Raw genomic sequence first — 21,803 nt, 5'->3', positions numbered from 1 at the left:
AGCCTCAGGAGTCCCCCTGGAAATTCTCGAGCATCTACCCCCAAAACCAGAGTCTGCCTACTTTCTGCTTTGTGCTCTCAGCTACATCTCTGACTTTACGGGGGGCTGTCCCCCACTACCTCTCTCTGAAAAAAAAGAATTAACTTATAGCTCCAGTTAATAAAGTTCCTGGGTGTGATAGTGTTTCAACTTACAAACTCCTTTGGAAGTCCTCTAGCCTGCCTAAATAGTTTTTTCCGGCCACGTGTGATTGCTCAGAGCCTCCCAACTGTGAGAGGCATGAGATGTTCTAAACTGTCTAAATACAGATTCCTTTGAGCAGTTAAAAGATTGATTAGAAATTGTATTGGTGAAGGGTTTTTCACTTGTTGGGCCAATGTTTGCTGCTAAGTCTCCATATCCCTTACCTGCTGTGTCCCTGGCAGTGTATTGATTAATATAATTGGTGTAAGTAGTAGCTTTAATGTTTGTAATCTTGGACCCTTGAGTTAATTCTTTTTCTTGTTATAGCCCACCACACCTTTACCCTGTAGGAATGCAACTTTATCTAATGCTTTTGGAGGGTGGCACCTAACTTTAGAATAATCACCTTTAGAGAAAAATAAGTTTCTTAAAATGTTAACAGGCCTCTGGGCCAGAAGATGATGCAAATCACCTAAGCTTTTGCATATGATAAGTTTGCAGGAAGAAAGCCTGGCTTACTGCATGACTCTACCCCTTCCCCCATTATCCTCTATGCATAACTTAAGGTATAAAAACTACTTTGGAAAATAAAGTGTGGGCCTTGTTCACGGAAACTTGGTCTCCCCATGTTGTTCTTTCTCTCACCTTCTGGCTGAATTATTCAGCCTCTTTTCTCCACTGAATTTCCTCACTGAGCTATCCTTATTTCAGCCTCTTTTCTCCACTGAATTTCCTCACTGAGCTATCCTTATTTCACCACTCTTTATATCCTTAATTAACGTTTAATTAAGCAGTTATTTCCTGACCCTCACCGACGCCGTCCCCGCTTCGAATTCCCTGGATCCACCGGGGCTGGACCTTGGCAAATGTTGAGCTTTAAGCGAACTTTTTCACTCTCTCTCACTTTCATCAAGAGGCTCTTCAGTTCTTCTTCACTTTCTGCCATAAGGGTAGTGTCATCTGCATATCTGAGGTTATTGATATTTCTCCCGGCAATCTTGATTCCAGCTTGTGTTTCTTCCAGCCCAGCATTTCTCATGTTGTACTCTGCATATAAGTTAAATAAGCAGGGTGATGTTATACAGCCTTGACCTACTCCTTTTCCAGTCTGTTGTTCCACATCCAGTTCTAACCTTTGCTTCCTGACCTGCATACAGATTTCTCAAGAGGCAGGGAAGGTGGTCTGATATTCCCATCTCTTTCAGAATTTTCCACAGTTTGTGGTGATCCACACAGTCAAAGGCTTTGGCATAGTCAATAAAGCAGAAGTAGATGTTTTTCTGGAACTCTCTTGCTTTTTCAGTGATCCAGCGGATGTTGGCAGTTTGATCTCTGGTTCCTCTGCCTTTTCTAAAACCAGCTTGAACATCGGAAAGTTCACGGTTCACATATTGCTGAAGCCTGGCTTGGAGAATTTTGAGCATTACTTTACTAGCATGTGAGATGAATGCAATTGTGCGGTAGTTTGAGCATTCTTTGGTATTGCCTTTCTTAGGGATTAGAATGAAAACTGCCCTTTTCCAGTCCTGTGGCCACTGCTGAGTTTTCCAAATTTGCTGGCATATTGAGTGCAGCACTTTCACAGCATCATCTTTTAGGATTTGAAATAGCTCAACTGGAATTCCATCACCTCCACTAGCTTTGTTCGTAGTGATGCTTTCCAAGGCCCACTTGACTTCACATTCCAGGATGTCTGGCTCTAGGTGAGTGATCATACCATCGGGACTATCTGGGTCGTAAAGATCTTTTTTATATAGTTCATCTGTGTATTCTTGCCACCTCTTCTTAATATCTTCTGCTTTTGTTAGGTCCATACCATTTGTGTCCTTTATTGAGCCCATCTTTGCATGAAATGTTCCTTTGGTATCTCTAATTTTCTTGAAGAGATCTCTAGTCTTTCCCATTCTATTGTTTTCCTCTATTTCTTTGCACTGATCCCTGAGGAAGGCTTTCTTATCCTCGCTATTTTTTGGAACTCTGCATTCAAATGGGTGTATCTTTCCTATTCTTTTGCTGATATCTGTTACTAAGTGATAATTCACTTACCATCACATGAAATGAACCAACTAAATAAAAGCATAAAATGTATCTTTCATTTCATTTATTTATTTTTGCTACTTTTACACTTGGTTTTTATAATATATCTGGGCTTAGAATTCTAGATCGAAATCATTTTCCTTCAGAATTCTGAAGGATTTGATTCTTCCACTTCTCAGCAGTGCTGTTGAAAAGTCTAATGCCTTTCTGATTCCTAATCCTTTATTTGTAACCCACTTGTGCTTTGGGAGTCTCTAGAATGATCACTTTATTCATTCCTGGGGAATTTTATAATATGCCTTAGTATAGTCTTTTATTAAAATCATTTTTACTAGTTACTCATTAGGTTCTTTCAGTTGAGAAATATACTGTTATTTCCTTTGAATCTGTGACATTTTCTTCCTTAAAAAACTGGTCTAGTCTTCAGCTTACTGGAACTCTTTCTGGTTATAAATTAAATCTCTTAGAGCCTCTGATTTTTCTGTTCTGTTTTTTTCTATTCATTTCCATTTCTTCATGTTCTTGTTCTACTTCCTGGGAGATTTTCTTGCCTTTAACCTTCTAATATTTCATTGATTAAAAAAAAAAAATTCAGCTAGCGAATTTTTAATTTCTAGGATAGTTTTTTCTTGTTCTGTTATAGTTCCTATTTTATGGAAACTTACTTGGTGGCTGAAATATTTTTAAAATACATTTTTAAAGATTGTTTATTGTGGTGCTTGGATGCTTTCTTGTGTTCAGCTTCTTGTGTTCCTGAGTTGTGTTTTGTTTTCAAGTTAGGTTTGCCTCTGTTTTAGGCTCTCTTTTCCATATTCCATAGCATACCTACCATTTTGGATTGGTGTAAAGTTTTGAATTGCATTGAATGTTTGACTCAAAGTCAAATAATGTTAGTGGCTTAAAGAGAGAAGTTCTATTATGCAGTTCTATCTTGATTCCATTTTCAACTTGATTTCTGCTGAGAAGATGAGGATTAGAATAAATGAAATTGTAAGGTATTTTCTAAATATAAGAATTCCAAATTGGTGATTCCCACAAATCTAATTAGAGTAGACAGAATTTTTGAATAAGGTATTCACTATTTCATTAATTCATTTGACAATATATATTGACATCTACTATCATTAGGAACTGCAATTAACTTTGATATTGTTGGACTAGATGTATAACTTTTAGTTCCTATTTCTTAAAAAAATATTGCTTTTTAATTTTTAACTCTTAAAAAATTTTTTTTAATCAAGCTTTTTAATTTTTAGAAGGCTAAAGAATAGAAATCCAAATTCCAAATGAACCTTATCAATTATTGCCATGGACAAATGGACCAAGGATATAAAATGAAATCTTTTCTGAATTATATTTCACTAGGAGATGTTAGATTTTCTAGACAGGAGTGAAGACCATATCTGAATCTGTATTATTTTTTATAGCGAGCTGTTAAACACAAATGAACCTCATCTATTTTATGGAACATGTACATAGAAATTGTTTATCTTTCTAAATAGATATAAACCCCTACACAGCACTTGCCAATGACTTGTCATACAGTTGTAATAAAATTGATCTAGACATATTTCACATCCAGAAAGAGGCATCTAATTTATTATCATAGTATTCTGTTTATATCAGATATATGAAGCTATGCTATTAGAATAACAGAGCCCCTTTAAAATCCAAGTATATGCGCTTCCCTGGTGGCTTAGCCAGTAAAGAATCTGCCTGCAATACAGGCTAGACCCGGGTTTGATGGCTGAGTCGGGAAGATCTCCTGGAGAAGGGAATGGCTACCCACTCCAATATTCTTGCCTAGAGAATTCCATGGACAGAGGAGCCTGGTGGGCTACAGTCCATGTGGTGGCAAAGACTCAGACATGACTGAGCAACTAACATTTTCATGAAAGACTATGGACTTTTTAAAAATTGATCATGAAACAAATACAAAAGTAGAGAGAATCATTTAATGAATTAATAATTACCGATAGCCAGTCTGGTTCATTGATGAACTTTTCTCTGTCCTCTCATATTAGGTTATCTTAAGCAAATCCAGGACTTCCTATCATTTCATCTAAAAATACTTCAGTATCTTTCTCCAGAAGATATATACTCTTTCTTTCTCTTTTTAAATGTCACTGCAGTATCATTATTACACCTTAAAAAATTTAACATTAAAAAAGTAATTTAAGTAAAAACTTAAAATCATACTCTGAGTACTTGAATTTCTCTGATTGTCTCAATTTTTCTCTTTGTTTGGAATCCAAATAATTGCATATATTGCATCTGGTTTGTATATCTTTCAAGTCTCTCTTAATCTAAAATTCCCTCACCTTAAAAAAAAATAATCTTACAATTTATTGAAAAGACTGGGTTGTATATTTGCTGAAAAGACTTTTTTTCTGAAAAAGTTGTATTTTCTGAAGAACTTGTTACATTCTGGGTTTTGCTGACTGCATCCCTGTGATATCACTTAACATAATCTTCTGTCCCTGTATTTCCTGTATGTAAACTGGTAGTTGGGGGTAGATATTGGATACTTGACTAGATACAATCTTTATTTATTTTTTTAAATTTTATTTTATTTTTAAACTTCACAATATTGTATTGGTTCTGCCATATATCGAAATGAATCCACCACAGGCATACACGTGTTCCCCATCCTGAGCCCTCCTCCCTCCTCCCTCCCCATACCATCCCTCTGGGTCGTCCCAGTGCACCAGCCCCAAGCATCCGGTATCGTGCATCGAACCTGGACTGGCGACTCGTTTCATATATGATATTATACATATTTCAATGCCATTCTCCCAACTGGAGTTGTCTACTTCCTATATTGTATATGTTGAATTATTTCCTCTTGCATCCTATTAGGAGGCTTGCTATATCTGTTTTTCTGATTAAGATTGATGCATGGGTTCAGGTGCTGCCAGCTTGATCCATCCATTAAAACATCCCCCATCAGCTCTTTTCCAAATGCTTTTAGGAACTGTTGATGATGATTGAGTCCTCAAACAGACATTACGTACAGGGTTCAGAGTTTCTGAATTTGGAAAATCTCACCTATTTCCAGCTTCCCACCCCTGATTTATCTTGCATGTTGGTCATTTATTGTCTTTTCCTTTCTTGGTCTATAATAGACTTATTACTCTGTAGTACACCATTCCCCCAAGTGTACTACACAGAACACAGCACTGTGAAGTACACTGTGAGCAAAATCTCCCTGAGTTTGTGGCCTGCCACATACAGTTTTTCCCTCTTAGAAATTTATAATACAGGTGAGCCTACTGAAGTTCTGAGGAGTCTGTCAGTAAAGAAACTTGATTAACCCAGAGTTTCATCAACTTGCTTGATCACTGTATTCTTTTATCAGTAATACCTATTAGTGTCCTGATTAGAGAAACACACCTTGAAATGCATCTCAAAGAAGAGGGGAAGGTGGAGGTGCTTGTCCCATCCTCCTGTGAGGCTTTCTGATGTTAAGGTCAAGACTTGGTAACATGGGCACCCTTCTAGGCTAAGAGCAAGCCACAGTTCACACAGAGAACTGACATACCATAATGCGTCTTGTGTTAATACGGTTTTATCTTCATTACATGGACTGCTTCAGTTTCTGTGCTTCTTGTCAGTGTTATCTACGTAACCAACTTAGAATTCCTAATATGTTAATTACTGGTAAGAAAATAAAGCCCAACTCTAACAGTCACAACTTAAAATTTTTTCCGTTTGCTTTCTTACATTACAAATTTACACGTGTACACCACACGCATTCATGTGCACACACTCCCTTCCCAGAGCACACTTCAGCTATTGTATTTCCGGTGCAGTATTGGTATTTGAGGAGTAATAAAGGGAATCATAGTACTCACTGGGTCTTTGCCTTCAGATATCAGCTCCAGATTGGTTTTTATGCCAGATGCCTACATGTTGTTTGTGGCTCGCTATGGGAAATGCAGTTGAGCACAATTAGTGAGAGAGACCAATTTTCTTCCACTCTGAGGACACCTTGAGTTTTGTACAATAAGTGTTTTCCATTAGAAGGAAAATGCTATGCATTAGTGCTCATGAGAAAAAAATAGTGATTGCCAGTAATGCCATCAGGAAACAATTTTTAAAATGTTTTGCAGAACAAGCATGAATCGGTCATTAAATGGGGAATACAGCTTATTCACAGACTTAGAACATGAATCACAATTCTTTTTGAAGTGGTGTTATTCTAGAAAAGTGTGAATTTTGATTTTAGGAACACACACAAGGGATATGGTAATAAGGAGCATAAGTCAGAACAGTTCATTAAAATAAATAAGAATGGAGCCAAGACCCAGAGGACATGAAACTCTGTTTTGTGAGGCTTGTTGGAGAATGGAATGGGATAAGACACGAGAAACCTGACATGGCATCACCAATGATCCCAGTATCGATTCAACATGCTTTTGTAGCACTGGGCTGCTGGCTGCCTGGCCGACAGGTAATGGGGAGCTAAATTCAGACCTAGAGAGTTAATGTTTATGACAGAAGTTATACTGGAGCTTTTAAATTGAAACAAAGCTTGTCTTTAAAAATTATCAGGATTTTAAATGCTCTTCTGTTCAGAAAATCCAGAAAAAGGCAAAGACTACTTGAATTAAATATTTTACAATAATAAACAACTCTGTACTTTATGACGAATTACTCTTAGGTTTGCTGTTCATAGAAGGGAAGATCAAGTGTAGAGTTTGACCGTGGACCTTATCTTCCACTTATTAGGTAGCTTTCCAAATACTGTACTCTGAGGGCTATTTGTGCTCAATTCAAATACATGTTGTTAGGAAGATTAAAAGTAGAAGGATGGGACATAGGTCTGGAAATTACCCTAAAAACATTCTTTTAAATGCAACTTAAGGTAATAAATTTGTATTCCTTGAGCAAAAAGCAGTTGAGAAATGCATCCATTTGTTGCAGTTCTAGAATAGTATTTGGTGCATTACTGAGCCAAAACACAGATGAAAAAATTCTCCCACAATATAAGAAGTCTAAGAGGGCTGAATGATTTTGGTTGCGTCGTTCATGAACTGAAGTCCAGAGAGCAGAAGTGACATTTTACCTTGTGCTGTAAAAGGTCATGTCTCAGCTTGGGAAGCACTTCATTCATTTCCAGTGTGAGACATGGTTGCATTTTACACCTTGACATTACTGTTTGGTCTTAAAAATAACTGATTATCCTGTGGGCTCAAAAGAATAATGATAATGAGGGACTGTTGAAGGGAAGGCTGATTTTCCTTCTGGCTTGTGTCAGCTTTTCAGGAGCTGATCCCTAAGGTTGTATGTTGTCCCAGACCCCATGTTCTCTTCCTTAATAGTTTGAAATTCCAATAGCAGGTGAGCAGAGTGAAATGATTACTTCAAATGTCAACCAACAGGTTGCAACAAAGGGCTAAAAATGGGGGCGTTTGAAGAACTGTCTCTGAGTATCAGTGCATCTTGCAGCCCAATGGCCTGGGCATTTTCTGCTTCCCACCCATAAGACAAAGGGGATAGCACCTGCCAAAATGTGGGCATTTATAATTTTTAGAAACTTCATGAGAAGACTGACATAGACCCTACAAGAAGTCTAAGGAAATTTCTTGTGAAGGATGAAGTTTTAGGCTATGAAGAAAATTTCAGCTACATAGGAAAAAACCATATGTGTGCTTAGTCGCTGAGTCGTTTTCGACTCTTTGTAACCCCATGGACTGTAGCCCACCAGGCTCCTTTGTCCATGGGATTCTCCAGGCAAGAATACTGGAGTGGATTGCCATGTCCTCCTCCAGGGGATCTTCCCAACCCAGGGATCAAACCCAGGTATCCTTCATTGCAGGCAGATTCTTTACCAGCTGATCTACCAGGGAAGCCCATACACCAAGATTGTACTCCTTCACTTAGTTTAGGCTTTGATGTGTTTCAGGTTATTTGTTCTTATTTTAAGGTTAATAATGTTCACTCATTGTTTGGAAAACTCAGCAGTAGCCACAGGACTGGAAAAGGTCAGTTTTCATTCCAATCTTAAAGAAAGGCAATGCCAAAGAATGTTCAAAGTACTGCACAATTACACTCATCTCACACGCTAGCAAAGTAATGCTCAAAATTCTTCAAGCCAGGCTTCAGCAATACGTGAACTGTGAACTTCCAGATGTTCAAGCTGGATTTAGAAAAGGCAGAGGAACCAGAGATCAAATTGCCAACATCAGTTGGATCATCAAGAAAGCAAGAGAGTTCCAGAAAAACATCTACTTCTGCTTTATTGACTATACCAAAGACTTTGTGTGGATCACCACAAACTGTGGAAAATTCTGAAAGAGATGGGAATACCAGACCACCTTTCCTGCCTCTTGAGAAATCTGTAGGCAGGTCAAGAAGCAACAGTTAGAATTGGTTCCAAATTGGGAAAGGAGTACATCAAGGGTGTATATTGTCACTCTGCTTATTTAACTTATATGCAGAATACATCATGCAAACATGCCAGGCTGGATGAAGCACAACCTGGAATCAAGATTGCCGGGAGAAATATCAGTAACCTCAGATACATAGAAGACACCACCGTTATGGCAGAAAGCGAAGAACTAAAGAGCCTCTTGTTGAAAGTGAAAGAGGAGAGTGAAAAAGTTGGCTTAAAACGCAGCATTCAGAAAACGAAGATCATGGCATCCGGTCCCATCACTTCATGGCAAATAGATGGGGAAACAATGGAAACAGACTTTATTTTGGGGGCTCCAAAATCACTGCAAATGGTGACTGCAGCCATGAAATTAAAAGACACTTGCTCCTTGGAAGAAAAGCTATGACCAACTTAGCATATTAAAAAGCGGAGTCATTACTTTGCCAACAAAGGTCCATCTAGTCAAAGCTATGGTTTTTCCAGTAGTCATGTATGGATGTGAGAGTTGGATTATAAAGAAAGCTGATTGCTGAAGAATTGATGCTTTTGAATTGTGGTGTTGCAGAAGACTCTTGAGAGACCCTTGGACTGCAAGGAGATCCAGCCAGTCCATCTTAAAGAAAATCAGTCCTGAATATTCATTGGAAGGACTGATGTTGAAGCTGAAACTCCAATACTTTGGCTACCTGATGAGAAGAACTGACTCATTAGAAAAGACCCTGATGCTGGGCAAGATTGAAAGCAGGGGGAGAAGGGGACAACAGAGGATGAGATGGATATCACCGACTCAATGGACATGAGTTTGGGTAAACTCCGGGAGTTGGTGATGGACAGGGAGGCCTGGCGTGCTGCAACCCATGGGGTCGCAAAGAGTCGTACACGACTGAGTGAACTGAACTGACTGTATGTTCACTCTGTTGAGTTTCCAGAGGTATGATAAGGATCAAATTATTTCTTTTATGTCATCGAAGAGAGACAGTTGTATAGATTAAAATGTTCTTTAGAGTTTGACATTTTATTTAATCATAATAGCATTTGGTTTTTAGTTGACCAAATTATGATTGTATTAATATTTCTCTGCTTATTTAAAAAAATGAAGTAATATTTCTATTTCCAGTAATTTACAGGCATTTTGATCACAAATAAAACTGGATGATTAATTCTACTCCCCAAGAATCCTGCTTTCTAAATCAGAGTGGTTTTACTTCAACAAATGTTTTTTCAGTTTAGGGTTCTATATGGTGATCATACTCTCTAGGGTGGAACGTGTGGAAAAAGGTGGCTGACCTTGAGAAATATACAATTGCTGGGCTAGGATTCTTTCAGGGTTGAAATGGAGTAATAAAATCAGAAATCATGGCATGGTTTCTAATTTCAAAGACAGACTGTCTGACCTTGCCTAAATAGTTCAGGTAGAAACCAAGAAGGAACATGAAGAAGGAAATTGAGTTCCCCTCCCGGTGATATACAGCATAACCTTAATACATCTGGGATTTCAACGTGGGCCATTCATTCACTTTAGGGTCCAGAAGATGTTTTTTCCTGTATTTTTATTCTTACTTGAAAAAGTTCTGATGAAAAATACCTCTATACCCCCTTTACTCACAAATAAAAAAATCTCCCTCCCACCACCCATGTTTATTCTTTGTTCTCTGTCTTCCTGAACTGGAGCCTACAATTTAAGATAAAAGAATTCTTTCTGATATGTATTTGGTTCTTTGGCTCTTTTTGAACAAGTCTTCTCTTGAAACCATGACGGGGACTTCCCAGATACCTAGACTCACCAGTATTTTGGATTCTTTGCTGCATGTTTCGTACCCAAGAGGGAAACGTATGTGGATTAGGGGCTTCCGTTGTGCCCTGCTGTGTCACATTTGTCAGCCATCACTTCCCAACGGCCTCGTTCAGTGGATGTTTGTTCATCCTCCACGTAGTGACTCTTGTGCCCTGGCTGCACCTTCTGTGGGCCAGGAGACACTGCTGTGGCCCATGGCCTAAGTGAACTGCTCTGCAATCCGTCAGCGTCTGCTAGGTGCAAGTTTTGAGGTGTGTTTTTGTTTTTTAGGTTGCACATGATGTACAACATCAGTAGTTTAACTGGAATATTTATTTTTAGAGGTGAAATGGTTTTAAGGGCTGGGACCAGGAGCTGAAATTGTGAAAATGTGTGATGACCTCAGACAGGCATAGGAGGAAAAACATTCTAGGTTGATTTATATTGCCCTGATAGTGAATTCATTGCCTGGGGTTTACCTGATTAAATGAGAGAGGTCCCTAATTTTATAATAATTACTATGTCAGTTTTGAGGAGCTCAGAATGTGTTTTTCTTTCTTTTTTTTTTTTTTTGGTAAGTGACTCTTCAAAATGTGGTCCTTAGGGAGATTACACATTAAACATCCAGGGTGTCTTAATTCAGCAAAATTGTCAGGTCATTTCCAGCACAACGAGGAATGAGGACCTTGAGGGTCTTGAGCAGATGAACATGTGGCAATGGACTTCTGAGTTCCATTCTGGATTACTTCCCTTAGCTGCATGGTGGACAAGAAGTTAACTAGTCTGAGCCTCAGCTTCCCAATCTGTAAATTGTGGGTGATGACATTTGGAGGCTTAAGGGGAAAATGACTGTAAACAGCTTGGAACAGCTCCCCTACCTGGAGAAGGCCCTGTACACAGGGTGGATTTAGAGGTATTTTCAGTAGTTATGTTTTTAGTAATGAATGAATACCCTGTATTTGAGGTACAGGATTTGGAATCAAGGTCAGGAGAATCGAGTCACCTCAATGTAAATGGATCGTTTTCTTAGTGCCCCATTGATACCTAGAGTCAGGAATGGTCTGAACCTTTGGGCAGAGCTATGGAGTACAGTCTCCCCTCCTTTCTCCAACCCCTCCCTGCCCCTCCTTCCTTCCTCCTCCCTTCCCTTCCCCTTCCCCTCTTCTCCTTCCGCCTCCGCCCAGGATCCTCCTCAGCTGGCCTGGAGGCAAAGGTCAGCTGCTCCAGTGACCTGTGTCTACTTCCTGTGGCCCTGGCTTCCGCTCTCCGTTGGCTCTGCCTCCTGTTAGAAGTGAGAAAAGGAGGTGTAGCAAAGGAAGCCGCCTCCCTGAGGATGGTGCCTTGTGAGGACCTTTAGCTCTTCATTCCAGCCAGGCCTTGCTTCCTGCCTTCTCTAATAACCAGAGATTCTTGTCAGGAGGGTAAAAATTACAAGCATTTTTATCATCAGAATAGTGGCAGTTATGTGTATCCATGTAAATAATAGAGGCTTTCAGTAAAATGTGGCAAGGATTATAATGACCTCTTGTTAGTGGCTGAAAAAAGAACAGGTGGGCCTCAGGGCTCTGCATTTTCTCCACCTGGGTTTCCATATATACTCTGCTTTTTGCTCCTCTTGAAACTGGTTATTTGTAATTTTGCCACATAGTCAAGCTTCGGGGAGGGTGGTCAGTGGAGCAGTCCACAGAGCATGGTTTGTAGCAAGAGCTGTGCTTTTATTTTTTTCAAATCACCCCCTCCACCGTCCCCCGCTTTGCCTTCCCTTTAAACCATGTATGAGAGAGTTTAATCAGAAAAGGGGAAAATAGATTATGCCCTGCTGTTGCTAGGTAACCAGAAAATAACAAACCCAGTTAGAGTTGATATTGAAATGATTTTCCCCAGGAACCTGGCTGCTCTTGCTAAGTGATTGGTGGGGTGTTAACAGATTTGCATACTGGTGAGGCTGCAGGGTCTCTGTCCTTTCTCCCTGCCTCTCACCCACATCAGGAAAATCCCAGGTACATTATTTGAGTCTTCCAGTCAGTTCTTGACTTTGAGATACTGTGAGGGAAGATCCTTGCAGAGGCAGATATGGCTTATTGCACATAGCCAGATAGATACTGTATTTCTAGGACATTGAACACCTTTTCAAAAATACCTGGGACCCCTGTCTCAGCAGGTGTGGTGTTTGATCAGCTTACAAATGGTGACAAGTCTTTATTTGTTTCACATTTTACTGGGAGTATTTTGTAAAGGTTGTTTTTTAGCCTCAGGAGACGTTTGTACACCCAACCAAAGATTTTAATGATTTTGATTAAATCACAAGATACCTGTTTTGTTCCTTTCTCGGGGGACTCCGACATTCTCTCCATGGCTGGCTCTGTGGGCATGGTATTGCCCAGCCTTTGAGGGCTCTGTCTCTGATTCATAGTGTCACCTGCCTTGTGGGTCTCAACCTGACTCTCCTGTGACCTGTGCTGTCTGTCTGTTGCAGATGTGAACATCTCTCAGACTGCATACCCACCCCTCCATGACTCAAATCCACACGGCCCTCGGCTGCAGACGTTTATAGCAGAAGAAAAGCTAAATCTACAGAGAGTGACCAGACAAGACGGGGAAACTGGAAATGGAGCAGAAGAAAATATTGTTTACCTCTAATTGTGTTGTTATTTTTCCAAATGAGACAACATACTGGCATTTTGGGGAGATTTCTTTTTTTTTCCTCTCTTGATGTGTGTGACTGTCCAAAGTACTTTAGGAGTAATGTTTAATATTTTGTGCAGGTTTATTTGAGGGGCATGAGTCTAATAATTAAATTATTGAAACAACTGTGTATCATCATTAACTTATCACACCTAATTTCTGATTTTTGGAGGAGAAATTGACTTTAGATAAGCAGGAAAAATTTCAAAGTTATTGGAACCCTAGAGTAGAACCCCGCAGAGTGTTCTGTACTGGGTCATCTGGTTTTTGGAATGCCTCTTAAGATCGAGATGAAGCCCTTTGGATGGAAAGAGTAATATAATGGGCAGACTTTCACAATCATGGAAGCTGGTTAGGGAGAGTGGCCTCAGGGGCTTCAAAGGCAGAGAAAGATGTAGGAACAATCTTTTCTTGGCTAGTCTTGGGACATCAAAGGAGCCAGTCATGGTGGTGAGTTGCAACAGTCACCATGCAACCAAGGAGTCCCTGTCTGGGCACCTGTCCTAACCAGCTGGCCGCTCTGCTACGGACACAATCTGGACACTTAGGACGTGGGCCGGAGCCTTTTCAGGTGCACTTTCTAGGTCCTAATGCTTGTGGTCTTTCAAGTCACAGTTCAGCATCCTCTTTGAACACAGCCCAGAGGCAGAGCCCCAACAAGTCAGTTTGATGTAAAACTTCAGTAATGAAATTTTATTACTGCAGCGAGGCTTTAGTAATGACCTTGCTTCCATCACCTGGCCCTGTTTCCACCAGCTTCGGAAACACCAAGGACAACCACTCACCAGAAGGACCTCTGCCCTGCAGAGATTCAAAGATAAAAGCTGCCCTCTTGGTGAAACTTGCTGCCGGAATGTGCTTTTCCACAGAGGAACATTGGCACATCTTGCCTTCAGGGTAATAGGAGTCTTTTGTGAGAAAATAAACCAAGAAATGTTTTCAGTTTGTTCTTCACAAGTATTTGTATATATTTTTGTCAGTGTCAATAAATATCTTTTACCTCAGCCTTTCACTTTGAAATTTTTAAGTTGTGTAGAGCCATTGTAAAATATATACATCACCCTCAAACACAACCTCCCCTTATTAAAAATGAAAATAAAAGAGAAATACGAAATTCACCCAGACATTCAATACTGCTTCTGGCCATTTTAGCCACAATTATATTACATTCAGAGACTAATTTTCACAGATGGATATGTCTTATTAAAATTTTAATCAGTCACTTCATCTCCAAGATGAACTTCTAAATGACAAGATGCATGTTCTATTCCTCAGGCATCTAGAGAGAAAAAAATCTATCTTCCCTCTCTCTCCAATAATGTCTATTCCAGAATTTCCTATCCTTTGAATAAAAATCTTATAGATATTTCAGTCTAAATCCTTGCTCCAATAACTATAAATATCTTTCCTTTTTTCCTGACAGAGGATATGGAAATAACCATATGTGAAAATAGGTAAAGATGTTCAAATCCCCATAGAGTTCTTTAAAAATACATGTGCTCAGTTGATTTTCAAGCCCTGCAAACTATGGGACTTTGGGTAGTCACACAGGGAAAGCTTTGGCATCATTTGATATATCTCTATTCATTGGTTCCTCTTGGTAATTTTTAAATTTAATATTATGACTTGTCAACTGACTCTAACTCTCAATGCTTTCTTGATAAGTTTTTCCTTTCCACTTTATCCTCACTATGTAATGAGCTCAGTTCACAGTGGAATTCACCCTGTGACTCCAATACAGTTTCACTCATCTTAGGAGAAGACCACCCTGTTTCTCAGCATCATAAATAAGTTGCCCTCAAAGAACATTCCCCACCAACTGAAGATCTTAAAGGAAACATTCATCCCTTTAAAGATTTGTTGTAGAATGAAAGCAGCATTTCTGCCCTGTCCCTTCCAAGCCTCATAAATTCATGTGCATCTCATTTGCAGTCCAAGCTTCTCTGTACTTCATCAGGACTGCATAATTGTTGGAGTCCTGTAACACTTTCTAGCCCACTCACAATTCAGAAAAGACTAAAAATACTTGCTGCAGAGGAGGTGGTGTATATAGGAAAATATGAAATGAAGAAGGTGAACAAGGTGAAATCATGGGATTACAAAAAAATGAAAAGGAGGTATTCCTTTCTGTGACCGAGGTAGGGTTCACTGTTCAAACTTGGAATCAAACTAAAATTATTAAGGTTCAACCATCTCTGTCTTAATGAGAGAGGAATATCAATTCTGGAGTTGGACGATCCATTTCCTGGCTGTGTCCTTGGCCTATCTCTTCAACTCTCTAGGTCTTAAGCTTCCTCATTAAAAAAAAACTAGGATGATTACCTTATGGAATTGTGAGAATTAAGTGATTATGCAATGTGTTTGTAACAGAGGCCTGGGGCATAATAATCACAACATATTCTGGCTATTATTATCATATTACAAGCTCCTTTAATAATTGGTCAGTCCTTAGGCAGATTGTACCTGCATAGCCAGAAACACTGAAGGGTCAGGAGTCTGAAAATTTCCAGTATTAAGAGTGGACTAAGACTTCATAAGGTTAGCTTTTAACTTATTTGCATCTCTAAACTTCCATTCAGCTTGCTCAATAAACATTTATTGACTGTCTGCTAAAGACTAAACAATCTGTTAGAAGCAGGCAAAGATGAACAAGCCTGAAAACTGTTGAAGACAAACACATGAAAAGAGATACACAGATTGCTATGGGAGCTCAGAGAAAGGGCATGTTGGGGGCCAGTAATATTTAGAAAGGGGCTTCCCTGGTGGCGCAGTGGTAAAGAATTTGCCTGCAGAGCAGGAGCTGCAGGAGACACAGGTTTGATCCCTGGGTCGGGAAGATCCCCTGGAGGAGGGCATGGCAACTCACCCCAGTATTCTTGCTTAGAGAATCCCCATGGACAGAGGAACCTGGCAGGCCACAGGCCATAGGATCACAAGGAGTCCTAGCATGACTGAAGTGACTTAGCATGGACCATGTAGAACATAAATCTAACATATATTTGGAGGCACTGCAGAAGGAATTCCTCCCCTCGCGATCAAAATAGTCAGGAAAAAAATCCATCTATTTTGGCCTCTTTCAAGCACTCTAGTACAAGTTGTGGGGAAACATGGACATGTCTCTCTGAACTTGGTACTTAATCAGGTGCCATAGAAAGCCACTTGATGGAGGGCTGCTGAAATCCTGGGGAAATCGTTATTCAAATCCATTTCACCTGCCTTCACTAATCCAGGTCATCTACAAAAAACCTGCATGTCCTCCAAGAGGCACGGAGCCTAAACAAGAAGAGATTTGCCCAAACAAGTTGTTTTCCAGGAGTTGGAGTCAGCTGTGTCTAGTTGAAGCTGAGCTGGTTAAGACTGGATAGGCCCACAACCCTCCAACTGGGCATGCATGAGTGTCTGCTCTGTGACCTTTCCTCGGCCAAGGGCTGAAAACTCCACCCTCAGTTTGTGTTAAGTGCCTCCATTTTAGAACGTGCAGAGCCCTGGAGCTCAGTTACACCTGAGCAAAACCAGGATTACCGCACCTTTTCCCATCCTTTCCCCACGCTCCCCATGTTTATTTGTTATCCCATAAATACCCCAACTCCCCAGCAGTTCACTTTTCTGGGAGGCATACTTGAGATGTACTCCTCAGTCTTCTCGCTCGGCTGCCTTAAGAACAAGCTCTCTCTGCTGCACACGTTGGGAGTCTCAGCGATTTTGTTTGCTAAGTGCTAGACAAAAGGAGGGCACCCTGTCACCTCGCCCTTCCACACCCACCTCCACCATAGAGCAACTGGGTTCTGGTCAAAAGGCTACTTGGGTGTCTACCTACAGATCCTAAACCACAAGAAGCTGAAAGTAAAGGGGTTACTGGGGGCTACCTGAAGATGCTTATAGGAATAGAGGGACCCAGAAAATATGTCAATTTCTTCTGTGGGATGAACTGAAGACTCAGATGAGTCGAAGAGTTTTAAGTGGAGGAAAAAAAGGAGCTGGGGGAGGGGGAAAGACTCACTTTGCTTGTCTGCTTTATTTTCTTATCTCCATTTCAGTAAGGTTTTCTTGAGGTTTTATCTTTTTCTTTCCTTTGGAACACATTCCTTTTTTTTTTTTTCCTTTTACCTGAGTGTGGGGTTTCTGCATAATATATGAAACAGCCATCTCTCCTGATCTTCAAACATTGGTCTTGCATAGGAGATTGAACCTTCTTGTTCAAACCTGCCCTAGCTTTGGGTTGTTTCCCAAACCTTTGGGATTGTCCAAGCAGCCTTGTTTGTTTTTAGTGGTTCCCAGTGGTGGAGATTGTGCTGAAACCTATCAGTGTCTTCCAGGGTGGCAGGGAACCTTAGTCAGCACCTAGATTTCAGCTGGTAGGAACCCAGACCCTCAGTCAGCAGCTTTAAAGTGTGTCAGTACTTCACAGTGAAATGTATACAGTGCTGTGGGAATGCAAGCACAAGCCCAGCTTGCCAAGAGAGCCAGGCGATCTGGAGGTGTCTGCTGGACGACAGTGTAAAAACCAGGACAGCAGACGAAGGTATAAACTCCTTTCTGGGGGATGCTGGCAAGCTGGAGCCAGGCAGAGGGAGGACACAAACATGGCATTCCTGCCTCTGCTCCCCTGGGCTGCAGCCGCAAAGACCAGGGGCAACCCAGTGGGGAATGCGGTGTGGGGGAGTGGGTTTAGGGCGGCCGAGGGTGGGAGGAGGGAGAAAAGCAATTGCACCCCACCAACTTCAGTGAGAAGGCAATGGCAACCCACTCCAGTACTCTTGCCTGGAAAATCCCATGGACGGAGAAGCCTGGTAGGCTGCAGTCCATGGGGTCGCGAAGAGTCGGACACGACTGAGTGACTTCACTTTCACTTTTCACTTTCATGCCTTGGAGAAGGAAATGGCAACCCACTCCAGTGTTCTTGCCTAGAGAATCCTAGGGCCGGGGGAGCCTGGTGGGCTGCCGTCTATGGGGTCGCACAGAGTCGGACATGACTGAAGCGATTTAGCAGCAGCAGCAGCAACTATAATGAGGGAGAAGAGGAAGGGCAAGTAAGAGACACCTGTCAGCATCTCCATCCCCATCCAGAAAGAGAATGCGACTCAGCTCTGTAGGCTGAGGCTTTTAGGTCAGCAAATGAATCTCTTTCACAGAAAGTCTGTGGGCTTTTCAAAGGGCTACTTCTGTAACAGGCCCTGGGGAGAGGGAGGCTGTGGGTAAGGCTTTTAAAAGCCAGTCTTCTGGGGCTTCCTTGGTGGCGGAGACAGTAAAGAATCTGCCTGCAATGCAGGTAGACTAGAGTTCTTAATCCCTGGGTTGGGAAGATCCCCTGCAGAAGGGAATGGCTACCCACTCCAGTATTATTGCCTGGAGAATTTCATGGACAGAAGACCCTGGTTTGTCCTGTGGCTCTTGGGGATCTAAGTTCCATTGGTTTTCAAGTCAGATGTTTCAGGGACTAAAGAGCTGATATTAAAATTTAGAGTGCCTAATGTGAGAGATAAACCTTTTCCTAAGGGAGGTGTTTGTGAGTTCCATCTTAGATAGTGGGTCACCACTCTGGGGGCTTAGGGCAAGACGCATCTCAGCCTCTGCATCTCACCTCCATGTGGCCCTTAATCTTGTTTTCCAATGTATTGGAACTGTTTAGCTAGTTTTTAGATCTTTTTCAGAGACAATTGTTACACACACAGGTATAGATTTAGTGTGTTCAGAGGAGGTGGGATCTCCCTACATCACTGTCTTAACCACCTTGTGCTTTTTTTCTGTATCAACGCTGATGCTGTCCCTCACTCCATCTTCATTTCCACTTAGAGCTTCGTGGAAAATGGAAAAGAAACAAGGGTAGAGGGGACACATGAAATAAAGATTCCGTGATGACCTTGTGATTCCCACCAAGAGCCCAGCACGTTCTTTCCCGACTGCCTCTCAGGCACAGATCTCCCACTCCGAAGTGTGATAGAAGCAGCAAAAAGACAGGGAAAAGTCAGACCTGGGCTCTGCTTACTGCAATTCCCTTGGGCCACAGGGTTGCACAACGCCACTTACATTGTATGAATTTGCTCATGGAAATTCAAGGTGAGTGGAATCTCTTGGAGTTGCATAATCCTGCAACCTTGCTTCTGAGCTAAGTTTGCTTACAGATGAAATGGGGATAATAATAGCCATATCTTGCAGGGCTGTTGTGAAAGCTGAGTTAAGCCGAGCACAGTAAATGCTGCACAGTAACCACTCTGAAAACGACAGCAGGGGTTCCATGGCTGGTGATAGGGATGGAGAGACGGCAAGCTTGGGCTCATGCAAGATCTGATGTAGTTGGGGCATCATTGCTTCAGTTTTTCACAGCCCATTCTCCTTTGCCCTGGGAGATGTCCATGATCAAAGCCTGCCATGATGCTACACCCAGACTGAGATTGTTATGAGACTTACTGACTGAATGGAAAATCTTTGGAAATCTGAGCTCAAAGAGGAGCTAGAACCTTGATCCTGTTTCCATTCCGTTTCTTTGCCTCTGGCTCATGAGTTCAAAGCAGTTCTTTCAAGTTGATGATTGAATATTGTTTTGGGTGAAATAACTTGATGGGGGACAATGGTTCAGTAGTTTTGTAGAAGCGTCATGGCTCAGAAACTTCTGCATGCCGTTAACTGACTCCTAGTTGTCTCCTACCAACAAAACTCTTGAAGAGAGGAAAGGCAGAAGTTTTAGTTACAACAGCCAAAAAACTCAGAGACAATTGTCTGCCAGCAAAGAATGAATTTAGAAGATAGGACTACACTTTTATTTGCTAATTTCATTAGATATCATAGTTCCATTAGAGAACTGGCCCTTATGCCTGTGGGGAACCCTGAACCCCACTTCCTCAATGACTCCTCTTTCATTCAATTTGGAGATACATTATCCCCAGGGCCAATGTCTCTAGGCTTATAGAGTTCCAGTCATTTGGAATGGTTTGGGAAGTTCCCCTCCATACTCAGAGGCTCATCTGGGAATCCTAATGTATATCATAAAAAGGGTCTGATTTGCCTACTGAAATGCATTTTTACTTACCCGGGAGTATGTCTGAATTCTTTTCTTCTCCCTCCTTAGTGGGTTTTGTGTTGTTTCCCTATTCAAAGAAGGAAGCCAGGAAGGGAAAGGCGTTACAACTCCTAATGGTTTACTCTTGTGAGCATCTAAGTTACTCAAGTTAAATATTTATTGACAGAAGCTGGTATGGACGGAAATGCCACTTGGGGGCAAATGCCTGTCTTCCTTTGTCCATGCTCTCTTACCACCACCCACCCCCAACAGCATATGACCTCTGAGCAGGTTTTCTGGGTAGTTGTCAGTGTTTCTTTTTCCTGTCTCTAACATAATAGCTTCAAACAGAAACGCAAACACAGCCAGCATCAAGGAGAGCATCTGAAGAGGCCATGGCGCTTGAAACAGGCTCTTCAGAAATGTGCTTGACGTTTCCCTTGGCTGCTTTCACGGCCTCCTTGGAAAGGCTTAAGGCACCTCTCTGCTTCTGGCAAGCTCTAACTGGGGGGGAAGTTTGGCAGGTGCCCGCAAAGAACAATAGGCTTTTAATTATGGTCCAGAAGCTCAGGAAGCCCCCCCCTCCCCAAGAATTTCTTTTTAACCCTTGTGTTTCTTCTTACTGCCCAACAAACAATAACTGTAAGCTCCATCAAGGTAACTGTGGCCATTAATCTTCTGTAGCACAAAAATTTCTTGTAACATAAAGACAGTAATGGGATTTTTTTTTTTTGCAATACCTTGAAAAATTAGTATTAACTTGTGCTCCCTATTTGAGGCAGTTGATTTTAGTAAGGTGATGCTGAATACAATTTCATAACTTTGTCTTTCCATGCAAACAGCCTCCGTGCAAAATTCTCATATCTGACACTTGAATTAATGTAAACACATTTCAGTAATGGTCGTATTTTGCGTTACTCAGAGGAAGATTTCTGCATGCAGGGACCGAGCCTGGGAAGCATCGTTGCTATGGAGACCATGAGGGTTGGATTAATTAAGGCCTGAACAGATGTTGTGAAGTGTGCAGAATGCACTGTTTTCTGCTAGTAATTAAAGAGGGTACGTGTGTACGTGAGCAAGGAGAAAAAAATACAGACAGAGACAAAGCGGTCAGATAGATGTGCTTGGCACTGGACACGTAACATTTCCTCTGGTAAAACTAACCACTGATCACTCCGCTGACTCTATTATCTCCTCCACCCATGCCAGACAGAATAATTGCTTGAAATGGACAAGTGGCCCATTCATCCTTCCTTTCTTTGGTCTGATTTATAAGAGGCATAGGAATATACAAAACTGTATTCTTGGATCAGTGGGTTCAAACAGCCCATCTGTCTGAACACTCAAAAATCAAACTGGACCATGTAAATGGTTTTTAAACTACCTAGCAGGGAGGCCAAGCGTGTGGATTGGAGCTATATTAATTGTCCAACCTGCCGGGGGTGCTGTCATCAGTGACTTGGCAGCCAAGAAAGAGATTGGCTGCCCACTGCCATGGAGAAATTGTCCTGGGAATGCCTTCAAGATGAGAAAGTAAATGAAACATCAATCTAGTTCAGGTTTAATTTGGGGATATTTGATTTTTTCAGTTTGAACTGAATGTTGATTTAAAAAAAAACAAAACACCCTGTATTTGTATTTTCACTTGAATGATACATAGGTTGAGATCCAAGTTCAGCAAATTAGGTCTCTTGAGAATCCTGCTTCCTGGCCCCAGAAGTGTCCCCATGTTGCCTCCTCCTGGTCAG

General features: G+C 41.2%; 1 protein-coding gene across 8 annotated transcripts in view; it reads left to right on the top strand.

Annotated features, from left to right (window-relative positions):
• The window catches only part of ARHGEF28 (Rho guanine nucleotide exchange factor (GEF) 28), a 325,034-nt gene extending 310,972 nt beyond the window's left edge, over nucleotides 1-14,062 (top strand). For all 8 annotated transcript variants that reach the window (XM_010853539.1, XM_010853541.1, XM_010853540.1 and 5 more), the window contains one exon: nucleotides 12,850-14,062. In XM_010853539.1, the coding sequence (XP_010851841.1) occupies nucleotides 12,850-13,013 (164 nt within the window). In that variant the 3' untranslated portion in view covers nucleotides 13,014-14,062. The remainder of the gene's footprint in view (nucleotides 1-12,849) is intronic.
• Nucleotides 14,063-21,803: the final 7,741 nt, after the last annotated feature.

This window comes from Bison bison, unplaced genomic scaffold, assembly GCF_000754665.1.
Source record: "Bison bison bison isolate TAMUID 2011002044 unplaced genomic scaffold, Bison_UMD1.0 scf7180017864329, whole genome shotgun sequence".
In the NCBI taxonomy this organism is placed as follows: domain Eukaryota; kingdom Metazoa; phylum Chordata; class Mammalia; order Artiodactyla; family Bovidae; genus Bison; species Bison bison.
Note: the sequence above shows the minus strand (reverse complement) of the source record. Positions and strands in the feature narration are given on the sequence as shown.